The 19809-nt window shown below is 44.5% G+C and overlaps 1 protein-coding gene across 6 annotated transcripts in view; it reads left to right on the top strand.

Moving 5' to 3' along the window:
- TSNARE1 (t-SNARE domain containing 1) overlaps positions 1-19809 on the top strand; it is a 527930-nt gene that overhangs the window by 105780 nt on the left and 402341 nt on the right. For all 6 annotated transcript variants that reach the window (XM_063327627.1, XM_063327626.1, XM_063327622.1 and 3 more), the window contains one exon: positions 13248-13370. In XM_063327627.1, the coding sequence (XP_063183697.1) occupies positions 13286-13370 (85 nt within the window). In that variant the 5' untranslated portion in view covers positions 13248-13285. The remainder of the gene's footprint in view (positions 1-13247; positions 13371-19809) is intronic.

The raw sequence follows: 19809 nt of genomic DNA, 5'->3' as shown, positions 1-19809 counted from the left end.
GGCTGATGAGGGGTGGTTGTTAGCGTCTTTTCTTAGGATTTAGGCAAATCTGTTTCTGTGTTTTTCTGCTGCATCCCTCTGCTGAATGTCTGTGGTCAAAAACATCTCTACTGCTTGTTCCTCTCCAGTCCATGTTACTTTTCATCCTGTTGCCTTGTTACATGCAATTCCAGTGATTCCTTGCCTGCCTGTATCTTTGTGCCTACTGAGGAGCATCCCTTGCTTTAAAAACTTCTTATTTTTGGATAACTTTTATTTGGGGAGGGGCAAAGTTGAAATAAAGTTTGTTAAGGTGCTCACCCTACCTCCTGACTTAGGGAGGTTTGTTTGTTGTTGGTTTTAAAAGTACAGACAGAAAGTCCTACTGTTAACGGCAGATTGTTGTGTTTAGTGTCCCAATGCATGTTCAATGGAGGTTTTTCAGCAAAGTGACTTAAATTTGGAAGGAAAATTGGCACACAGCCGTTGTTGACTCCAGGCTGTGATTCACGATGGGTGGCCACAGGACCCAGTGCAATCCTGAGTATCTTTCTGCATTTTCTCATTGTATCTTTGCTACTTGGTTTTACTTTATCTCACAGCATGGCCATTGTTTGGAAGCCTTTTGTAGTCTTGTGTGAAGGTACGTAGTTGGGGTAACCATAGAAGCACAATAGGGAGAACAAGGAATAGAAATGTCAAAAGGACTCCTGTCAGCAGAGGCTGGTGATGTGTACAAGCTGTCCCTCCTTGCCTCTTCATGAGCTAGATGGTTTGTGTAAAGAGGGGAAGGCAATGAGCACTTGTTTGGATGCAGTATTCCTAAGTTGTTTTGCATGAATGCATAAGTAAATGTGGCTACTGTGGGGGTTTGACCTTTCTTTGAGGTTATTCTTCAGGAAAGAAAAGGACTAATGATTCCGTAGTTAGGTGATGGTTATGTAGCAGTTGGCTCCATGCCCACATTCCAGCTAGTCACTGCTTGGGACTGTGCTGAACTATTTTCTTCTCTTTATATCCCTGAAATATTTGCAGAAACCTGTATTTCTCACCTTTGTTGTGTGGGTTTGTGGCTTCCTCTTTCTATCTTTTCAAAGGTGGCCTTTGCTTCCAGGACATTCTGGGGATGCCCCAAGCCACCCTTCCAAGACTCATCATCTTCAGCTAGTGGTTGACCTGGGCTGCCCATGTTCACTGTTTTTTGAACATGTTCCATTTTACCTTCCTGAGTGTTGACCTCTCACTGGAAAGAAACTTGGAAACTGCTACATGGCATCTCATTGGTTTTCTTCTAGTTCCCACTTAAAAAAACCCCAATACCGAAAAACCCAAGCAGAACAGTCCCCCCAGTCTTCTCCCTGAGACATTAGGCTTTGGAGGCTGCTGTCCATCATGTGGCCAATGTGATAGTTTTTTTAATTCTCTCCTCTCTACAGCCATCTGTTGACTTGATTTACACCGTGCTTAACAAACTTCTGTTGGCTCCCATGGTCTTGATAGGATACCTGAAACGAAGATACCAAGTTGTTTTCTGTTTCTTGACAAATCACTCCCAAAGGTAGAAGCAGATTCTGGAATTTCCCACTGTGTACTATGTCTTTGCACTAGACCATGCTGTTTCTCATTTAGCCTTCTGCAGGATTTATTTATAATACGACCAGTGAACATTGGTGCAGATGAGAATTTAGGCTGATGTATATTCTGATCATGTGCGTTGAATAGCAGTGTTTCTACTTTAGGAATTGGTACATAGGAAACAAGCGATATTGGGTTATGGGGGAGCAGGATCATGGGTTTTAAGGAATGTATTACTAGATTAATTCACACGTCTCATTTTACCCTGCATCTCCTTCCCCTATTGCACGTCTGTCAATGAAAATGTTCCTGTGGACTCAAAACTGATTTCCGTCATCAGATGTATTTTTCCTTATTCTGTTGAAATCCGATATAGATTTATAAATGCTATTTCTAATTTTGTTGAGCTGACCTAGTGTGTTGCAGTTGCCCTTTGTCCATTCGTGCATGTACATCTTTTATAATTAATAAGTCTACTCAACTTCACAGTAGCAAACTAGACAACAGTTCCCTCTTCTCTGTGTTCCTCCTCCCTGTTTGTTTTTTTTTGTTGTTTGTTTGGGTTTTTTTTACAGCAAGTAGACATTAATATTCATCTTTCATTACCAGTGAAAAGGCAGATGAAACCTGGGTTCTGAACTGACTGGAAATTTAATTTTGTTGTTCACTGAAATATGTAATACTTCTGTGTTTGTCTAGCATATGGATAGATTAAGATGGTTCTACATGCAAGGTTTACAAAAAGTAGACAACATGGCACAAAATAGCAAATAGAAGAAGCCGATGAAGGAAAAAAAAAGAAATAAACCACTTGGTGTATTAGAGGTGTATTAGGCACTGTTTCAGAGCATTTTTACTAGGGAAATTCAGGGTTGGAAGCTGTCTAGATCACGTTCTCCTGCAGGAGCTGGAAGAAGTGTTGCTTAACCATTATTTTAGCCTCCGTTTAAAAATAGGAAGGGTGACATCACATTTTGATCAAACTGAGCTAACAGTGGCCCGGCACTAAGTCATCTAGGCACTGCCATCCATGTAGCCTGGAGTTGAACAGCAGAAAATATTACATACAACTCAGTGGCAGTAGACTCCAAAACATCTTTGGTCTCCCAAAGGCAGTTTTCCTTCTTTTCTCTTGATCTAAATACCTCAGTATCAAGGAACCCTGATAGCTTCTGCAAGTGAAAAGATATTTTGGTCCTGAGGGCTGACCTTGCTAGTGCAATCACTTTGTCATTTATCACACCTGGCTGCTACTTTTGGGAACGAAACGCTTTCAGTGTGTGCTGCCTTGTGCTTTGAAGATGGAAGGCATCCATCTTTCCAGGGCACCTGTGATCCTTTTGATAGAAGACTTTTTCTAGCAGCCCTAAATAGCTGCTTTTGCTCTCAAGAAGTTTATACAGCTTAAACAGGGAGTCTAGAGAATCTGAGATTCCCAAGCTAAACAAAATATATCTAGTCCTTATTCTTGGCATTTGCCTAAGGCCAACCTGTCTCTGGTGCCACTTCGCAGGATTTGAAGGCTGTCTTCAGTTCTTTTGTGAGAAGACATGCAGTCAGGTCGATGTGGAAGAAAAGTCTGTGTATTGAAGTGGCAACTGGGACTGACATGAAAGGAGCACAACAGGCTTCCAGATTGCTTGTCTTACCTCTGTTCTTCGTTTCTGATATGCAGACATTTATATAACGTGAAATGTGTGCAGATGATTTGCAGGCATTAATTCCTTTCCATCTCTGTTTCTTATGATTTCCTTCTCCTGTGACAGTCCATCAGATCTTAAGTCCTCTTGTGCCAATAGGAGGTCTTAGATGGAGCCTTCATGAACTTGGTGGGGATGGAGGTGCCTTGTGGTGAACAAGAAAGGGTCTGGTGTACCTGATGGGTGATGTTAGCTGCAAATCTTGGGAATGACTGACTCATGAAAGAAGGGGTTAGGCAAAAACTCTTTGTGTTGGGTTGCATGGTGTTGCTGAGCTGGTGGAAAAACAAGTTTAAGTGAAGGTTGTGATCAAGTGCATTGAGGCCAGCCAGAGCTCTTAGTGTCATTCCAACTAGAAGCACAGCAAACCAACTCTCTATTTGTGGCTCAGTATATATCTCCATAAAATGTCATGGATATCTTGTCTTGCTATCTCTGACTTCGCAACCTATCCTGATAGTATCTGTTCTGAAGACAAACTGCTCTGGTCTCAGAGATATCTACGATGGCAGCTATACCGCAGGGAAGAAGAACTAAATCTGTTAGAAAGTGATCAGATGCTTTGCTGAAATAAGGCATTGAAAAGGAAGAATGCAAAAAGAGAATTTTCCTCATTCTTTCTTAGCAAATCTCCAGAATAGCAGAAGCAGCTTGTTTCTGAGATAATCTGTGCTGGTTTTACTTTGCACCTACTCCACGGTGCCTTAAGGCTGTAGGCGTTGGCTTCTCTCTGTAGTACACTTAAGCTGGAGGAGGGTAGACAAGAACGTGCTACAGTATGTTGAATCAGGTTGTTTACAGTCACAAGTGACGTTGTGCCTGTCAAGTATGACATATGTGTCTCTAGAAGTTTCTGGAAGCCAATTCAGTTTGTACAAATTCTGATTATAGATATAATGTCCTAGGGTTTTTTTTGTTGTCGTTGTTGTTGTCGCCATATTTTGTGCCATGTCAACCTAGGCTAGGCAGTGTGGTCCTCAGGCCATGGGGACAGAGATGACTTCACCCTCCAAGGACCTTCAATCATCATTAAAACTTAATTGAAAAGCAAAGTGGGAGGAAGCGTGTGTATTGCTGCATCCCTGGCCCCGCTGCATGCAGAGCATCGCTCCTGGACCGGTCTCCTGCCACTCACTTTTTCAGCTCCTGAGCGTTGCTTCCTCGCCTTGCCTGCTCAAAGCCACCTGAGAACACAACGTTAATATTACAAACATCACAAAAGATCCAGAGGAGCATAAATTACCTCAAAGGCATAGTCTGAAAAAGAAGAAAGCCATCCCCTACAGCTATTCTGATTGACCTCTGACAGTCGCGTTACAGATCTCAGAGAGCACTCGGGGATTTGTGCAATTACACCAACTCAATGTTAAAACCATTGATTAAAAACAATAAAATAAAAATGTGCTTCCACAGCAGAGCTTGTTCATAAATTCAGAGTCTCTGAGAAAGAGGAAAGGGGCATTTTTGCAGGTGAACAGCATAAAGATTTATTGAGTTTTGTTTTTAATAATTGAGAAAATCCCTGAGAAGAGAACTTAAAAACCAGCACGTCTGTGACACAAGTGACAGAGTCAAGTCTGGGGAAAAAACTGTTAGAGGGGATTTGGAAAAGCAGCACACTTTGCAAATATGCCCTTTCATCTCACGGCTTCAAAAAACTTCCATATTAATCAAGTTAATCCTGCAAAAAGGAGGGCTCTGTATCTGTCTATCCATTTTACAGGCAAGGAAATCAAGGTAGATGTATGGAAAACAAATAAATATTGAGTATTCTCGCTTCTTCTTGTGATTTGTGTGCTGGTAAACAAGTCTCCTAGTTAGAAATGAAAGGGGGTCAATCTGTTTAGTTCATCTGAAGGAAGGTTAAGAGGCAATAGAGATCAAACAGCAAAGTTCAGGAGGTGAGAAGATGCAGCTCTCCTAACAGTGGTTGGGGCTGATCCTTCATTAACTGGAGCCTTGGAGAGGCTCTTATGGAAAGAGGTGACCTGGTCTGACCAGAGGCTGAAGGGGTTGACGCGTAAAGATGATTTGTGTGAAATGATCTGCTTCTCTTTATGAAGAAGGTCAGGCTGGTTGGTACAAGGATTTTTTTCTGGGTTAAAAACCTTGGAAAAATGTATCTCTAGTTGGTCATAAAGAAATGGAGGTGTCGTCATCGCTAATCACTTCTGAAACCTCCAGTGAAGGCACTTCTCCCTCAGCAAGGTGGTGGTAGGGCTGGGAACAGAGTACAGGAGTGTTGTTGCTCTCGCCACCCCCTGCATTCATTAGTGGCAGGTAATTATTATCCAAACACTCTCTGATTCTATTTTTCTGGAGCTGAACAGTAAACAGCTGCCATTCACCAGGCAGGAGAAATCCTGGTGAGGAGCCTAGCAGCACCGACAGCTCACTGTGAAATTCAGGACAAGGAATTCACCTGGATGCCTGGTCTTGGCTTCAGCTGTCTGTTAGCCTGCCAGAAGGTCCCACTAAATCTGCAGCCAAGTTCCTAATGAGAAACTCATTTTAATGAGGATTCTGGAGGTCCTCCCTATGATGTGATGGACCTGTCCTGAAAAGAGTGAATACTCAGCCTGGGATGCATGCAAATGCAAGACTCTCAATTATTTGTGAGTCTGGAAGTCCTATGTCTGCAACCTCTTTTGCAATAGGTCACATTGCCTGTTTGACCCCTTCCTTCCATCCCGTAAACAGCCACCACCTGCGCTTTGATGATGTGGCTGGTTAGATACCAAGGAGGGACTCCAGTCTGTGGATGTCAAATGCCAGAGGTTTCCCAGAGAGGTTGTGTAGTCTCCATCCTCAGAGATATTTAAAAGCCAGCTGCACAAGATCCTGGGCAGCCTGCTCTAGATGATCCTGCTTTGAGCAGGGGAGGTTGGCCTAGATGGTCTCCTCAACCATTCTGTGATGTTGGTGCATTTCTCCAGCTTGTCTAGGTCCCTCTGGGTGGCAGCATGACCATCTGGTGTATCAGCCACTCCTCTGAGCTTGGCGTCATCAGCAAACTTGCTAAGGATACACATCATCCAGGTCATCAATGAAGGTGTTAAACAGTACTGGACCCAGTATTTGCCCCTGACCAGCGTTGGCCAGTCTTATCATGCCCAGATGTAGGAAGACCGTACCCATGTTTCCTATTCCCAGAGGTGCTCTATCCTTCCCCATAGGCTCTCCCAATCTCTCACTTCATCTTTCCTGCTTTGGTTTAGAGCTATTCCCTTGTCTTGGCCAATAAAAATGAAGAGAATGTTTTCCTCCCTCTCTTTTTGCAGCAGCTTTGCATGGATTTGAAGGCTCAAGTTTTCCCATCAGTCTTCCCTTCTATAGGCAAAACAACCCCATTTAATCAGTCTTTCCTAGCAGGTCATGTTTTCTTGACCTGTTGTCATTCTCCAAGTTCCCTCTAGACTCTCTTCAGTCTCTGGCAAAATCTTTGCTGGAGCTTGTTGCCTACAGCTGAGGACTCCGCAGTGTGAGGTCAAGCAAAAGGTTTACTTCACCTGTCTGGAAGATTGTAATCCTATTTATACATCCCACGATGATGTCTGCCACTTTTATAGGAAATGTCATTGTGCATTCATGTTCAGCTTGCAGCCTATGGCATCCCTCCATCCTTTTCTGCAGTGCACTGGCCAGTTGTTCCCCTTCCTCTGTGCACTTGTTTGCTGCTTCTAAATTCAGGTGCCTGCAGTTGTCCTGAATTATGCAGCATCTTATTTTCTTTGTCAAACCTCACTTCTGGTTTGTTAGGATTGTTCTGAATGCTGAAGCTCTCACCTAACCTCCCTGATTGGTGTCATCTGTGCATTTAATGAGGCTCATCCCTGTTCCATCACCCAGCTCATGGCTCAAAATACAAATGGACAGAGCAGAGTTTGTAGAATCATAGAATCGTCTAGGTTGGAAGGGACCTTTTGGATCATTGAGTCCAACCTAATGCTGCCAAAACCACCACTAAACCATGTTCCTCAGCGACACGTCTAGCTGTCTTTTAAATACCTCCAGGGATGGTGATTCAACCACTTCCCTGGGCAGCCTGTTCCAATGTTTGACAACCCTTTTGGGGAAGAAATTTTTCTTAATATCCATCCTAAACCTCCCCTGAGGCTATTTCCTCTTGTCCTTGTGCCTTGACACCACGCAGTTTCTTCTTTCCTTATGACAACAGTTCCACTGGGAACATTTTTCTAATTAAAAGAAAAAAAAAATCACCTGCTTCTCCAATCCATTTCTTCTGCCATGCAAGGAACCCTCTAATAGCGTAAAGCTGTAATATCTGCTGGTTTTCTGCTAACTCCACTCTCTGCTAACTTGTTGCATAAAGAAGTTAACATTGGTTTGATATGACTTGTTGCCAGATGCATACTGGCTGTTACTCTGCCTTTTACCATCAGATACTTTCAGTGAATTTATTCCGGTGTTTTTGCAGGAGGTGGAAATGAAGCTGATGGCTTTGTAATTTTCTTATTCTTCCTTTCTCTACCCGTCTAGTAAATAAGTACAGTAAGAGTCCTCCAGTCTGCTGAAGGGGCCATTAATTGCTATCAAGCTGCTTCAGCCGTCACAGGAAGAAAATCACAGAATCCCAGAACCACTGAGGTGGGAAGGAACCTCTGGAAGTCATCTTGTCCAACCCCCCTCCTCAGAGAAGAGTCACCCAGAGTTGGTGGTTCAGGCCCATGTTCAGTCAGATCTTGAATATCTCCAAGGATGGGGACTCCACAACCTCCCTGCAAAACCCGTGCCGGTGTTTGACCACCCTCACCATAAAAAAAAAAAAAGAAGCACCACCCAAATTTTTCCTTTCAATGTGGAATTTCCTGTATTTCAATTCATCCCCGTTGCCACTTGTCCTCCACTGGGCACCACTGAGAAGCATCTGGCTCTATTGTGTTTACGTCCTCCTGTCAGATATTTATACACATTAATAACCCCCCCGCCAAGCCTTCTCTTCTCTAGGCTGAGCAGTCACAGCTACCTCATCCTCTCCTCATATATCTGACGCTCCCCCCTTAATCGCCTTCATGGCCCTTCTCTGGATTCTCTCTAGTATGTCCACATCTGTCCTCCTTTTCCATTTCTTTCCAGGAGTTTGATGTCTTTCTCAGTCAAACTCAACTTTCAAAATGTCTAACTTGCCTAAAGTTCTCTCTAACCTATTCCTTCCACGCTGAAATCTTACCTTTCGTTCTTCCTAATAATTATGCTGGCCATGTGAATGTCCCTCTAAATGGAGACTGATGTCTATAGGGGAACTCTGAATAATTTTGCCTGCTTGGTTTTGCCTGCCAGTATCTTTCCCGGTCCAAGATACACGGACTAGCCCCTTCCTTGAGATTCTACTATTACATTCACTGCATGATTGATCCTACAGGATATGCAAAACAAGAAGTAGTTGCATGTCATTAAAATACAAATTCATGCCTCTGGCATGAACGGTCCTTTTAGTTTGGCTTGGGTATGGTTGTTCTTTGTATTTTAGGTGATGAGGATAAAGCTGTGCTGAAATATTTGTCTTTTTTCTTTTTTTTCCTCCCTGTATCTAGTATGTTAGGCAATGCTCGTTGCAATTTGTACAAACTGCCTTCACAGTAAATAGGACAAGTGTCCCTGAGGAGCAGTAGACAAAAGACTTGGGAGGTACCATGGGGATGGGGAGGGAAGTGCTTTGCCAATCAAATTAGAGGTATTTAGGCCTACTCTTAAATTTTCCTGTAAATATATTACTGTGGGGTAGGGGCGTGTTCCTGGAGCTGTGTGAATAAGGGATATTTCAATGGCTTCGTAGGATGGGGTGGGAGGTAGTTGTTTCTAAAATGGTTAGTTAAACAACCAAAATATTTCATTTTCAGTTTGTTCTTTTATTTTTTTTTTCTCCCTTACAGGGAGAAAAAAATTTAAAATGGAAGCATGCTTTGAAATTGATAAATCAACATGAAACATTTGGAGGGCTTTAAAAGCCTTCCCTCCCTTTCCTGTTTCACACCACTCTGTTGGGGAAAAAATAGATGCATTCACTATTTGCCAAAGAAACACTTGCCCAGTTGTAATCAAGTAATTTTACAACATGGTGTAGACTTTCACTCCATATTTGTTTTCTGTGGCCTTGGGAAGTTGTGGCAGAAAATGCTTCCACTTGCTTATCTCTAAAAAGAAAGGATGGGTGAGGATTGACCTCTCTACAGAGGCAGTTTTCAAGCTTTTTCATTCCCCTACTTCCCTGCTTCCTGCAATCTTAATCTGTATCCACACTGGGAGATAAAGAAAATAAGATAACTCGTTATCCCTACCCAGAGATTTTCCTGCAACTGTCCTTTATGTCCCCTTATTTTCCCAGGTAAGGGTCTTCCTAGATCTTGGGTTGCATTTTGCAGTTGTTGTTACTGTGGTAGTTATGGGCTAACCTGAGACCTGGGAGAGGCAAGATTTGTTCCCAAGTCCATTTCAGACTCCCGAGGTGAATCTTCATCTGTTCCTTGTGGTGTTTAGTGATTGTGAAGAAGCACTTCCATCGAGACATCATAGATTGTATATATTTGTGGTGCTCATACTTTTTCATGCTTGACATGATCAGTTGTTGTGTTGTTGAGTGTCTTGGAAATCCTTGGTTTGCAGATGGCTTCTTTTAACTTTCCAACTTGTTCATTTCATTTTCTGTGTCCTTGATGCACACACAAATCCAGGCACTCATCCTCTCTCTGGCTGCTTGGGTTATTGCAGGTTGGCTGCCATAGGTTTGGACTGAAGGCTGTTTTCCAAAAATGAAGGATTTATGGCCTAGGGGCACCTGCAGCCTCAGACGCCAATTATGTGTGTATGTGGTACACTGAGGCTGGGTGGGGAAGCTGTACTCTGGATTTTCTCAATTTTTAACGGCTTTATCTCACATCCCTTGCTCTCTCAAGGCAGTTGCACTTTCATCCTCTTTTACGTGTCTGGCCCAATTAAGGGAGGAGGGTGAGTGATTTCCTTTAGAGTTTCTGTGTGGCGAATCTCAGCAGTAATCTTTTCCTTGGTTTTGAAACTTTGAAAGAAAAAAAGGAGAATGAAGTACAAGAGGTACTTGAGACCATTAGACTGTTCCCAGTACAGTCCAGAACTGGGAATTTCTGGTGCTTTGTTCTCCACAGAAGACAAACCAAAGGAATAGTTGCAAGTAGGACAGACTGAGAAAGTTGGGGTTGTTCAGTCTGGAGAAAAGAAGGCTCCGAGGAGACCTTATAGTGGCCTACCAGTATCTTAAGGGGGCCTACAAGAAAGCTGGTGAAGGACTTTTTAGGATGTCAGGTAATGGTAGGACTAGAGGGAATGGATTAAAACTAGAGATGGGACAATTCAGATTGGACATTAGGAAGAAGTTCTTCACCATGAGGGTGGTGAGACACTGGAACAGGTTGCCCAGAGAGGTGGTGGAAGCCCCATCCCTGGAAGTTTTTAAGGCCAGGCTGGATGGGGCTCTGAGCAACCTGATCTAGTGGGAGGTGTCCGTGCCCATGGCAGGGGGGTTGGAACTAGGTGATCTTTAAGGTCCCTTCCAACCCTAACAATTCTGTGATTCTATGATTCTAAGTAGACCAGAATGTCAGTGAACCTCAAAAGCGACTTCAGCTTTCTGCTGAGGCATCTATCAATGCATACATTAGGACATCATGTGGCATGTGGCCATGTATCAAGAAGCTCTTACAAACTGGAGGCCATTCCTAGCTTTTTGCACATCAGAGGGAAAGTGTCCAGGCCATGTGCAGCTTGAGTATGCAATCCCTGGATGGAGCGTTGCATCTCATGTAATCCAGCCTTACACATCAACATCTTTCTTAGTACAAGAAAGAGGTAGACCTGTTGGAATGGGTCCAGGGGAGGCCAGAAAAATGATCAGAGGGCTGGAGCACCTCTGCTCTGAGGACAGGCTGAGGGACTTGGGGTTGTTCAGCCTGGAGAAGAGAAGGTTCTGGGGATACCTTATTGTGGCCTTTCAGTACTTAAAGGAGTCTTATGAGACAGATTGGGACAAACATTTTATCAGGACCTGTTGTGATAGGACAAGGGGTAATGATTTTAAACTAAAAGAGGGGAGATTCAGACTTAGATATAAGGAAGAAATTTTTTACAGTGAGGATGGTGAAACACTGGCCCAGGTTGCCCAGAGAGGTGGTTGATGCCCCATTCCTGGAAACATTCCAGGTCAGGTTGGACGGGGCTCTGAGTAACCTTATCTAGTTGAAGATGTCTCTGCTCATTGCAGGGATGTTGGACTAGATGACCTTTAGAGGTCCCTTACAACCCAAACCATTCTATGATCCTGCCATTGCACTGAAGGGATTGCACATGCTCGTTGGTTTGTTATCCCAGTTTTTTTGGTTGTCTGTCATTTAACTAGTGACATTTATAAGACAGAGCAACTCCCTATATGGAGGGCTGGTGGTATTCCCAGTCATCTCCCTCTACGCTGCTCTTGTGAGACCCCACCTGGAGTACTGCCTCCAGCTCTGGAACCCTCGGCACAGAAGGACATGGACCTGTTGTGAGTGCGTCCAGAGGAGTGCTACAAAGATGATCAGAGGGCTGGAGCACCTCTGCTATGAGGACAGGCTGAGAGAGTTGGGGTTGTTCAGCCTGGAGAAGAGAAGGCTCCGGGGAGACCTTATAGTGGCCTTCCAGTACCTGAAGGGGGCCTACAAGAACACTGGGGAGGGGCTGTTTGAAAGGGTATGTAGCAATAGGACGAGGGCAGTGGTTTTAAACTAGAACAGGGTAGGTTTAGATTAGACATTAGGAAGAAGTTCTTTACAATGAGGGTGGTGAGACACTGGCACAGGTTGCCCAGAGAGATAGTGGAGGCTCCATCCGTGGAGATATTCAAAGCCAGGCTTGATGAGGGTCTGAGCAACCCGAGCTAGTTAAAGTTGCCCCTTCTTACTGCAGTGGGGTTGGACTAGATGACCTTTCAAGGTCCCTTCCAACCCAACACATTCTATGATTCTGTGATTCTATGAAATCACATCAATGTGTCCACTCCACTGGACTCTCCCATGCTGCTATACTGCTGCCTCACTGCTTGATGAAGGGCTAACCAGCAGGCAACATTGTCTTCTATCTTTTTCGGGGAATAAGTCTCTATCCTCCGTCTCCAGATTTTCTCTCTTTGGGGCATTTTTTCATAGTCTTGGTGTAAGGAACCAGCAGCAGGGTTTGGTCCTGTATCATGTCCCAACTGATGTATCACCTTTATTTCTTCTCTTCCTGTGCCGTCATCATCTCCATGACTTAGAATTGAACTATGTTTAATATCAAAGTCCTGGGACCCTGCCAATGTTCTGGAGGGTATCTGGGGCCCATTGTGAGACAGCGCCTTTGGATGGGGAGGTGGAAGGGGGAAGAAGTAGTCTTTCTCTGACAGTGCTGCATTGATTTCATTCTGCTTCTACTACCTTAGGCCTTGCAGCTTTTTTTTTTTTTTTTGAAAACCAGCAAGGAAAAATAACCCTGGCTCCAATATTTATACTAGAGGCCCAGGAGCTTATAATATAGCAGTAAACTGTCTCTTTTGAGAGCTCATCAAGACTGCAGTATGATGGATAGACTGCTAGCCAGCTGCGGAGTGGTAATGTTCCAGAAGACAGCATTACCTTTTTTTGATCGAGTGCCTACTCTTTGCCTACCAGCTCAGGATCTCAAAGCACTTTGTGAACAGCAAGGAATTAAAAGTCTTGCCGTGGCTGAAACAGATAAATGATTGCCCTTTATCACCGGAGAAAATAAGGCACAGGGAGGACAAATGACTTGTTTGCCCCCAAAATCAGCTGTAGTCCAGGAGACCTGGATTTTAGTGCTTTTATTTTTCACAGGTGGGCACCCTGAAGTTTGGAGATAGTCCTGTATTTTTTCATTTACCTTTTTCTTTTCCTTTTTTTTTTTTTTTTTAGAATACTGGGGTTTAACTAACTTTTAACAGTGTTGTATCGGTCTTTTTCTCGGTTTTCTTAGGTTTGAAGTCTAATCCCGCATCCATTGCCATCTAGAAAATGTCTTATGGATCCATTGATGGTAGTGGCTTTGGGAGTAGGAATCCATTTGGAGGCCCTTCGAGACAAGGCTATCAACCTCTCGGTAAGGTATTGATCCCTTGCTGTCATTTATTCTACCTGAGTCCCTGGGGACTGAAGTTTTACTTGCTCATGTTCAGTGTGGCTGATATATAAGCATCACACTCTCTCCAGAGGTAATTTCTGATAGTGATTTTTAAAGGTGAAACCCAAACTTTTGTGGAATTCGGTTTGTATGATGAGGCACCACATCTTACCGTGCTCAGGTCTTGAGGCTGCAACGTGGAAGAGAAGCGCTGATGAGGAGTTTGGAGGTATTTTGGGTGACCAGGAGAAGAAATGCAGAATATTCTCTAGACCTGCTTATGTCTTTCCTCATCTCTCCAGCATCTTTACAAGAAGTTTGTCTGAATAGGTGTCCTGTGGTGGTCTGTAGGTGCACTGATGATGGGAGTAGATGGGAAGATGGGCAAAAGGCTGCAGGCTGTGCTTCCACAGAGGGTAACGTAACTGCCTTCTGTGGAGGCTGCTTGAATCTGGGAAATGTGCTTGGGTGTGACAACAGGGTCAAAAACTTGCTCAGGAAACGCTCAAACCATAAAGAGAGTCTTGCAAATGGCTGTGGATTCTATTTTTGTGGCATGTTTTTAAACAAAGACCAGATGTGCTTTCCTTACGTGTTTTCCCCCTTTCCCCAAAGGACTCTAGAAACCCTAACATAGAAAGAGAAAACCATCCTGATGTCAACCTCTGTGTCTGAAATGGTCCCAAATTTGCAAGTCAAAGCTGCGCTTCATACAAGCTAGTTCATACTGTATCTGTCATAATGCGGAGCGTGGCTAATGATTATAACCTCCTGCTTTTGTGTGTTGAAGGTGTTGACTCCATGGTGTCCCCTTCTTGACACCAGCATGTTGTAGGAGGCATCCTTTGCCAGAAGAATGGTGGGTAACGCAACGGTTGGACCTATTGACACAGGGCTGGCTCATGCTGGAGGTAGAAAGTAGGTCTCATCCTGACCACTGGTAAGCTGCTGTTCGAGAGGCCAGCCCACATGGGCACGGGCAGATAAGACCACATCTCCCACTGCCCAGATGTGCACCAGATCTCAGTCCAGATGGGTGGTTAGTGTAGGGCCTGATGTGGGTTAATTACTCTGGCTTTCAGCAAGCCTTGCTAGATGGAGCATAATCTTGCATTTAATTTTGGTCCTGGATCTGGCTTGCACTACAGGGTGAGGCTGCAATGACTACCGTGTAGACACAAATGGGGGTTCTGACCTCTGCAGAAGTCTTGAGGGATCTTGCAACATGGCAAAGGGCTGCATTATCACTTTGCACTGGCGAAGAACATCACCCCTCTCTTCAATTGCCTTTGATTTTGGCAGGGCTGTTCATTAAGGCAGCCTGACTTGAGTTTTCAAGGTCTGAGGGCTGTTCTTTGGGAAACGTTACTTTGTTTTGCAAATAGCTGTTCCCCCTGGAAGGAAATATAAAAGAAGCATAGAGGTTTCTCTTGGTTTTCTGTTTTCTTATGAGTTTGGATGTAATTATGATTTTTTTTTTTCTTTGAACAGGGAAAAGGTACTGAAGTGAGTGCGAGTTGTCTGTTCAGTTGTAGTAGTGATTTTTAGGCTATTCTACAAGGCAAAATTAAAGGCATAAAAGCAAGGAAGAATGGGATACTTGGGCACAATGAAAGAACTATAGAGAAAGAGAATTGAAATGTGGGTTAGAAAAATGATGAAACTCAGTGCATTGTAGTTTAGGTTAAAAAAACATGAATACTTATTGTGCTGTATGAAAGGACCGCTATTTTTAATGCAAATACACAGAATAATTTAAGACACTTGCAATCTCTAAATATTTGAGGAGATACCTCATTGTACCCAGCTTGCCCATCATTTGGTGGTTTCTGATGTGACGCTGAAGCCACTCTCAGTGGATTGCAAAAAGCAGCTGATGTAGAAACATCAGCTTTCTCAAGACAGCCATGGTCGGTCAGCTGCCCGGCCAGAGCCTGTTAACATGTTGGCTTATGTCTTGGAGTTGAGTGTTGGCTTCCCCTCCATGCATGCACACATCATCTCACATGGCATTGACATCTCCAAGGTCCTCCAGGGTTGTTTTTTCCCACAAGCCAAAATTGGTTGTGGATATGCTAAATACCGAGTTGGTTCCTTGGCTAGGTGCCCCTGTGGAAAGGATCGCAAGATTGCATTGGCCAAGGGCAACTTGGGGAAACTTTTCTTCTTTTTTTTGTGTCTCAATCAGAGATGCGACATCTGAACCTGCATAGCTCCTCGTGGCCCTTCGCCATGGGAGAATAACACATGCCAATGTCTTTTGCTGTAGTATCCCCAGATATTGTTATTAATTGTCAGGAGAGGGTAATGCAACACTAATTGTCTGCCTCCTGCTTCTGAAAGATGGATGAAAAATACCCACATGTATGTATGGAAGAAAAATACCCACAGTATTAGATCATGGTATGCCTGTAACTAAAGAGCATGGACTTCCTGCCAGCGTACATATGTCTGCTTGCAGGGGAAGGCAGGCATGTTCTGCATGTGCTCCAAAACCCTTTTTGTTTTTATATTGAATAAATGAATAAAAACAGGTACCAGCATCCCTGCAGATAGCTAATGTCCGACAGTAGCATGTGGTCCAGTGGTAATATTCAGGCATCCAAAAGAACCCCCTGAGATTATGCAACAATAAAGGTGATGGGGATGGCACTGCTTAATAGCCTTTCTGTAACAAGTTGGCATGGAAGTCAAATACAAAGAACAAGCAGATTTCGACAGCCCCAGCTCACCCAAGGAGCTGGAAGCTTGTCACAGCAAGTGATCATAGAATAGAATCATAGAATCATAGAATCTTCATGGTTGGAAAGGACCTTTGAGATCATAGAGTCCACCCAAACAACCTACAATCTCTGCCACTAGAGCATGCCCTGAAGTGCCACATCTAGACGTTTCTTAAATACCTCTAGGGATGGTGACTCAGCCACCACCCTGGGCAGGCTGTTCCAGTGCCTGACCACTCTTTCAGTAAAGTCATTCTTCCTAATATCTAATCTAAACCTCCCCTGCCACAACTTCAGACCATTTCCTCTGGTCCTGTCGTTATTCACCTGGCAGAAGAGGCCAACCCCCACCTCTCTCCAGCCTCCTTTCAGGTAGTTGTAGAGGGCAATGAGGTCTCCCCTCAGCCTCCTCTTCTCCAAGCTAAACATGCCCAGCTCCCTCAGCCTCTCCTCATATGCCCTAGTCTCCAGACCCCTCACCAGCCTGGTAGCTCTCCTCTGGACACGCTCCAGCACTTCAATGTCCCTCTTGTACAGAGGGGCCCAGACCTGAACACAGTACTCGAGGTGAGGCCTCACCAGTGCCGAGTACAGAGGCACGATGACTTCCCTACTCCTGCTGGCCACACTATTCCTGATACAAGCCAGAATGGTGTTGGCCTTCTTGGCCACCTGGGCACACTGCTGGCTCGTGTTAAGCTGTCCGTCCACCAGCACCCCCAGGTCCTTTTCTGCTGGGCAGCTTTCCAGCCACTCTTCCCCAAGCCTGTAGCGTTGCTTGGGGTTGTTGTGACCAAAATGCAGGACCCGTCCCTTGGCCTTATTAAACCTCATGCAGTTGGCCTTGGCCCATCGATCCAGCCTGTCCAGGTCCCTCTGGAGAGCCTTCCTACCCTCAAGCAGATCAACACTCCCTCCTAGTTTGGTGTCATCTGCAAGCTTACTGAGGGTGCACTGAATCCCCTCATCCACATCATCGATAAAGATATTAAAGAAAACTGGCCCCAAAACTGAGCCCTGAGGGACATCACTGGTGACTGGCTGCCAAGAGGATTTCACCCCATTAATCACAACTCTCTGGGCACGGCCATCCAGCCAGTTTTTAACCCAGCGAAGAGTACACTTGTCTATGCCATGTTTCGCCAGCTTCTCCAGGAGAATGCTATGGGGGACAGTGTCAAAGGCCTTCCCAAAGTCCAGATAGACAACATCCACAGCCTTCTCCACATCCAGAAGGCGGGTCACGTGGTCATAGAAAGAGATCAGGTTGGTTAAGCAGGACCTCCCCTTCTTAAACCCATGTTGGCTGGCCCTGATCCCTTGGCTGCCCTGCACTTGCCGTGAGAGTTCACTCAAGATGATCCTCCCCACGATCTTTCCCGCTACCGAGGTCAGGCTGACAGGCCTGTAGTTCCCCGGATCCTCATTGCGACCCTTCTTGTAGATGGGTGTCACATTAGCCACCCTCCAGTCATCTGGCACCTGCCCTGTTGACCAGGATTGTTGATAAATGATGGAGAGAGGCTTGGTGAGCTCTCCCGCCAGCTCCCTGAGTACTCTTGGGTGAATCCCATCCGGCCCCATAGACTTATGTGCATCTAGGTGCAGAAACAGATCATCGACTACTTCTTCCTGGATTATGGGTGGGCTGTTCTGCTCTCCATCCTTATCTTCCAGCTCAGGAGGCTGAGCACCCTGGGGATAGCTGGTCTGACTATTGAAGACGGAGGCAAAGAAGGCATTAAGTATCTCAGCCTTCTCCTCATCCTTGGTTGCAACTTTCCCCCCCTGCATCCAGTAAGGGATGGAGATTCTCCCTGGCTCTCTTTTTGTTGATATATTTATAAAAGCTTTTTTTGTTGTCCTTAATGTTAGTGACCAAGTTGAGCTCCAGCTGGGCTTTTGCCTTCCTAATTTTATCTCTGTATAACCTAACAAGATCTCTGTACTCCTCCTGAGTTGCTTGTCCCTTCTTCCAAAGGTGGTAAACCCTCCTTTTATTCCTAAATCTCATCAGAAGTTCTTTATTCATCCAGACTGGCCATTTTCCCCACCCTTTAGACTTGCGACACGTGTGGACATCCTGCTCCTGGGCCTTTAAGATTTGCTTCTTGAAGAGCATCCAGCCTTCCTGGACCCCTTTGCCCTTCAGGACTGTCTCCCAAGGGACTCTCTCAACCAGTGTCCTGAACGAGCCAAAGTCCGCCCTCTGGAAGTCCAAGGTGGAGGTTTTGCTAACCCCCCTCCTTACATCGCTACAAATTGAAAACTTGACCATTTCATGATCGCTAAACCCAAGACGACTTCTGACCACGACATCTCCCACTAGTCTTTCTCTGTTTGTGAGCAGTAGGTCTAGCAAGGCACCTCCCCGGTAGGCTCACCTACCAGTTGTGTCAGGAAGTTATCTTCCATGCACGTGTCATACAGTGGGATGGGAAAAAAAAGAAGTGCTGGGGACTTAGTTTTTGAAATCTTTAATTTCACAAAAGAGAGCAAAGAAAAGGGGGCTCAAGTTTTGTTGGTTTTGTCTTTTTTTTTTTAATAAAGGGGGATACTACCAAGAGGGTGTCCTCTGTCCTAATACCGTTCTGTTCATCTTGGCTGCTTTTCCTCCCCGCTCAATCTGAATGCACTCCCTAAACTGGGAAAGATTAATTACTTTAAGGTGCTTCCCTTGGCCCTGAGCTAATGTGATGATGGATGGACTTACACTTACATCATGGGGTCCTTGCTGACCAGCCTAATTAGAGAGATCCAAAGGCTCCATTTGCAGCACTTTGGGGAGGAATCCCAGGGGCAGTTTTTTGGGGGAATTTGGTTTGCCTGGGACTCCTGGGTGTTAGACGACTCTGGTTCAAACTCTGCTTTTGATGGTGTTGATGGATATCCGGGATTTCTTGAGAAAAAAAAAGGAAGTATACTTTTTTTTTTTTTTTTTTTCTGTATCGGAAGTTGTTGGGAGAAGTAAGAGGTCACTCTTAGAAAAACTCAACTATTCTTTAGCCTTAACCGGGGAGCACCCTAAGGTGTATCACAAGGAAGACCACCAAGATTACTTGAAGTATAGAAGTTCTGGGGGTTGACAGTGTTGTCCCACAACCACTGAAGAACAGTGAGGAGTGGCAAGTGGAGGTGTAAGCCATGTCCCTGCTTTGCAGTTGTGAGCTATGACCTCCTCCAGCAGCATCCAACCATTCTGCTCCCAAAAATCTGTGTAAAACCAAGTCTTCCCCTGTTTCCTTGTAGGAGTTTCTCTGTGCTTCAGCTGTGAGTTGGTGTAACATGGAGAAGTTGAAAAGTAGGTAGTAGAAGGTTGTTGGGTTTTTTTATTTTTGTTTTTATTTTTTAACCTGAGGTGTGAAAAAGATTGAAGTGACTTAAAAAGATTTTTTTTAAGTAATATGACATGTCTAAAATAAACAAAGACTATGCACTGTACAGCAGTAAACCCTGAATTCTTACAATTTTGATGTGTGCAAAGTTCACTCCCTACCATGTTCAACCTGTCTTCCCAAAGCCATATTTTTGTGGGGAAAATGAACAAAACCTGCATTACACAGGGAGCCATAGAGGTCAGGGAATTCAAATAGCTTGAATTAAAATGCCACAAGCCAGGAAATTTTTAACGCTGCTTTTATTAACCTTACTGTGCCCTGGACATTAAATGCCAGATTTGAAATGGTGAGGGTAAT

This window comes from Chroicocephalus ridibundus, chromosome 2 (assembly GCF_963924245.1).
Source record: "Chroicocephalus ridibundus chromosome 2, bChrRid1.1, whole genome shotgun sequence".
Classification (NCBI taxonomy): Eukaryota; Metazoa; Chordata; class Aves; order Charadriiformes; family Laridae; genus Chroicocephalus; species Chroicocephalus ridibundus.
Note: the sequence above shows the minus strand (reverse complement) of the source record. Positions and strands in the feature narration are given on the sequence as shown.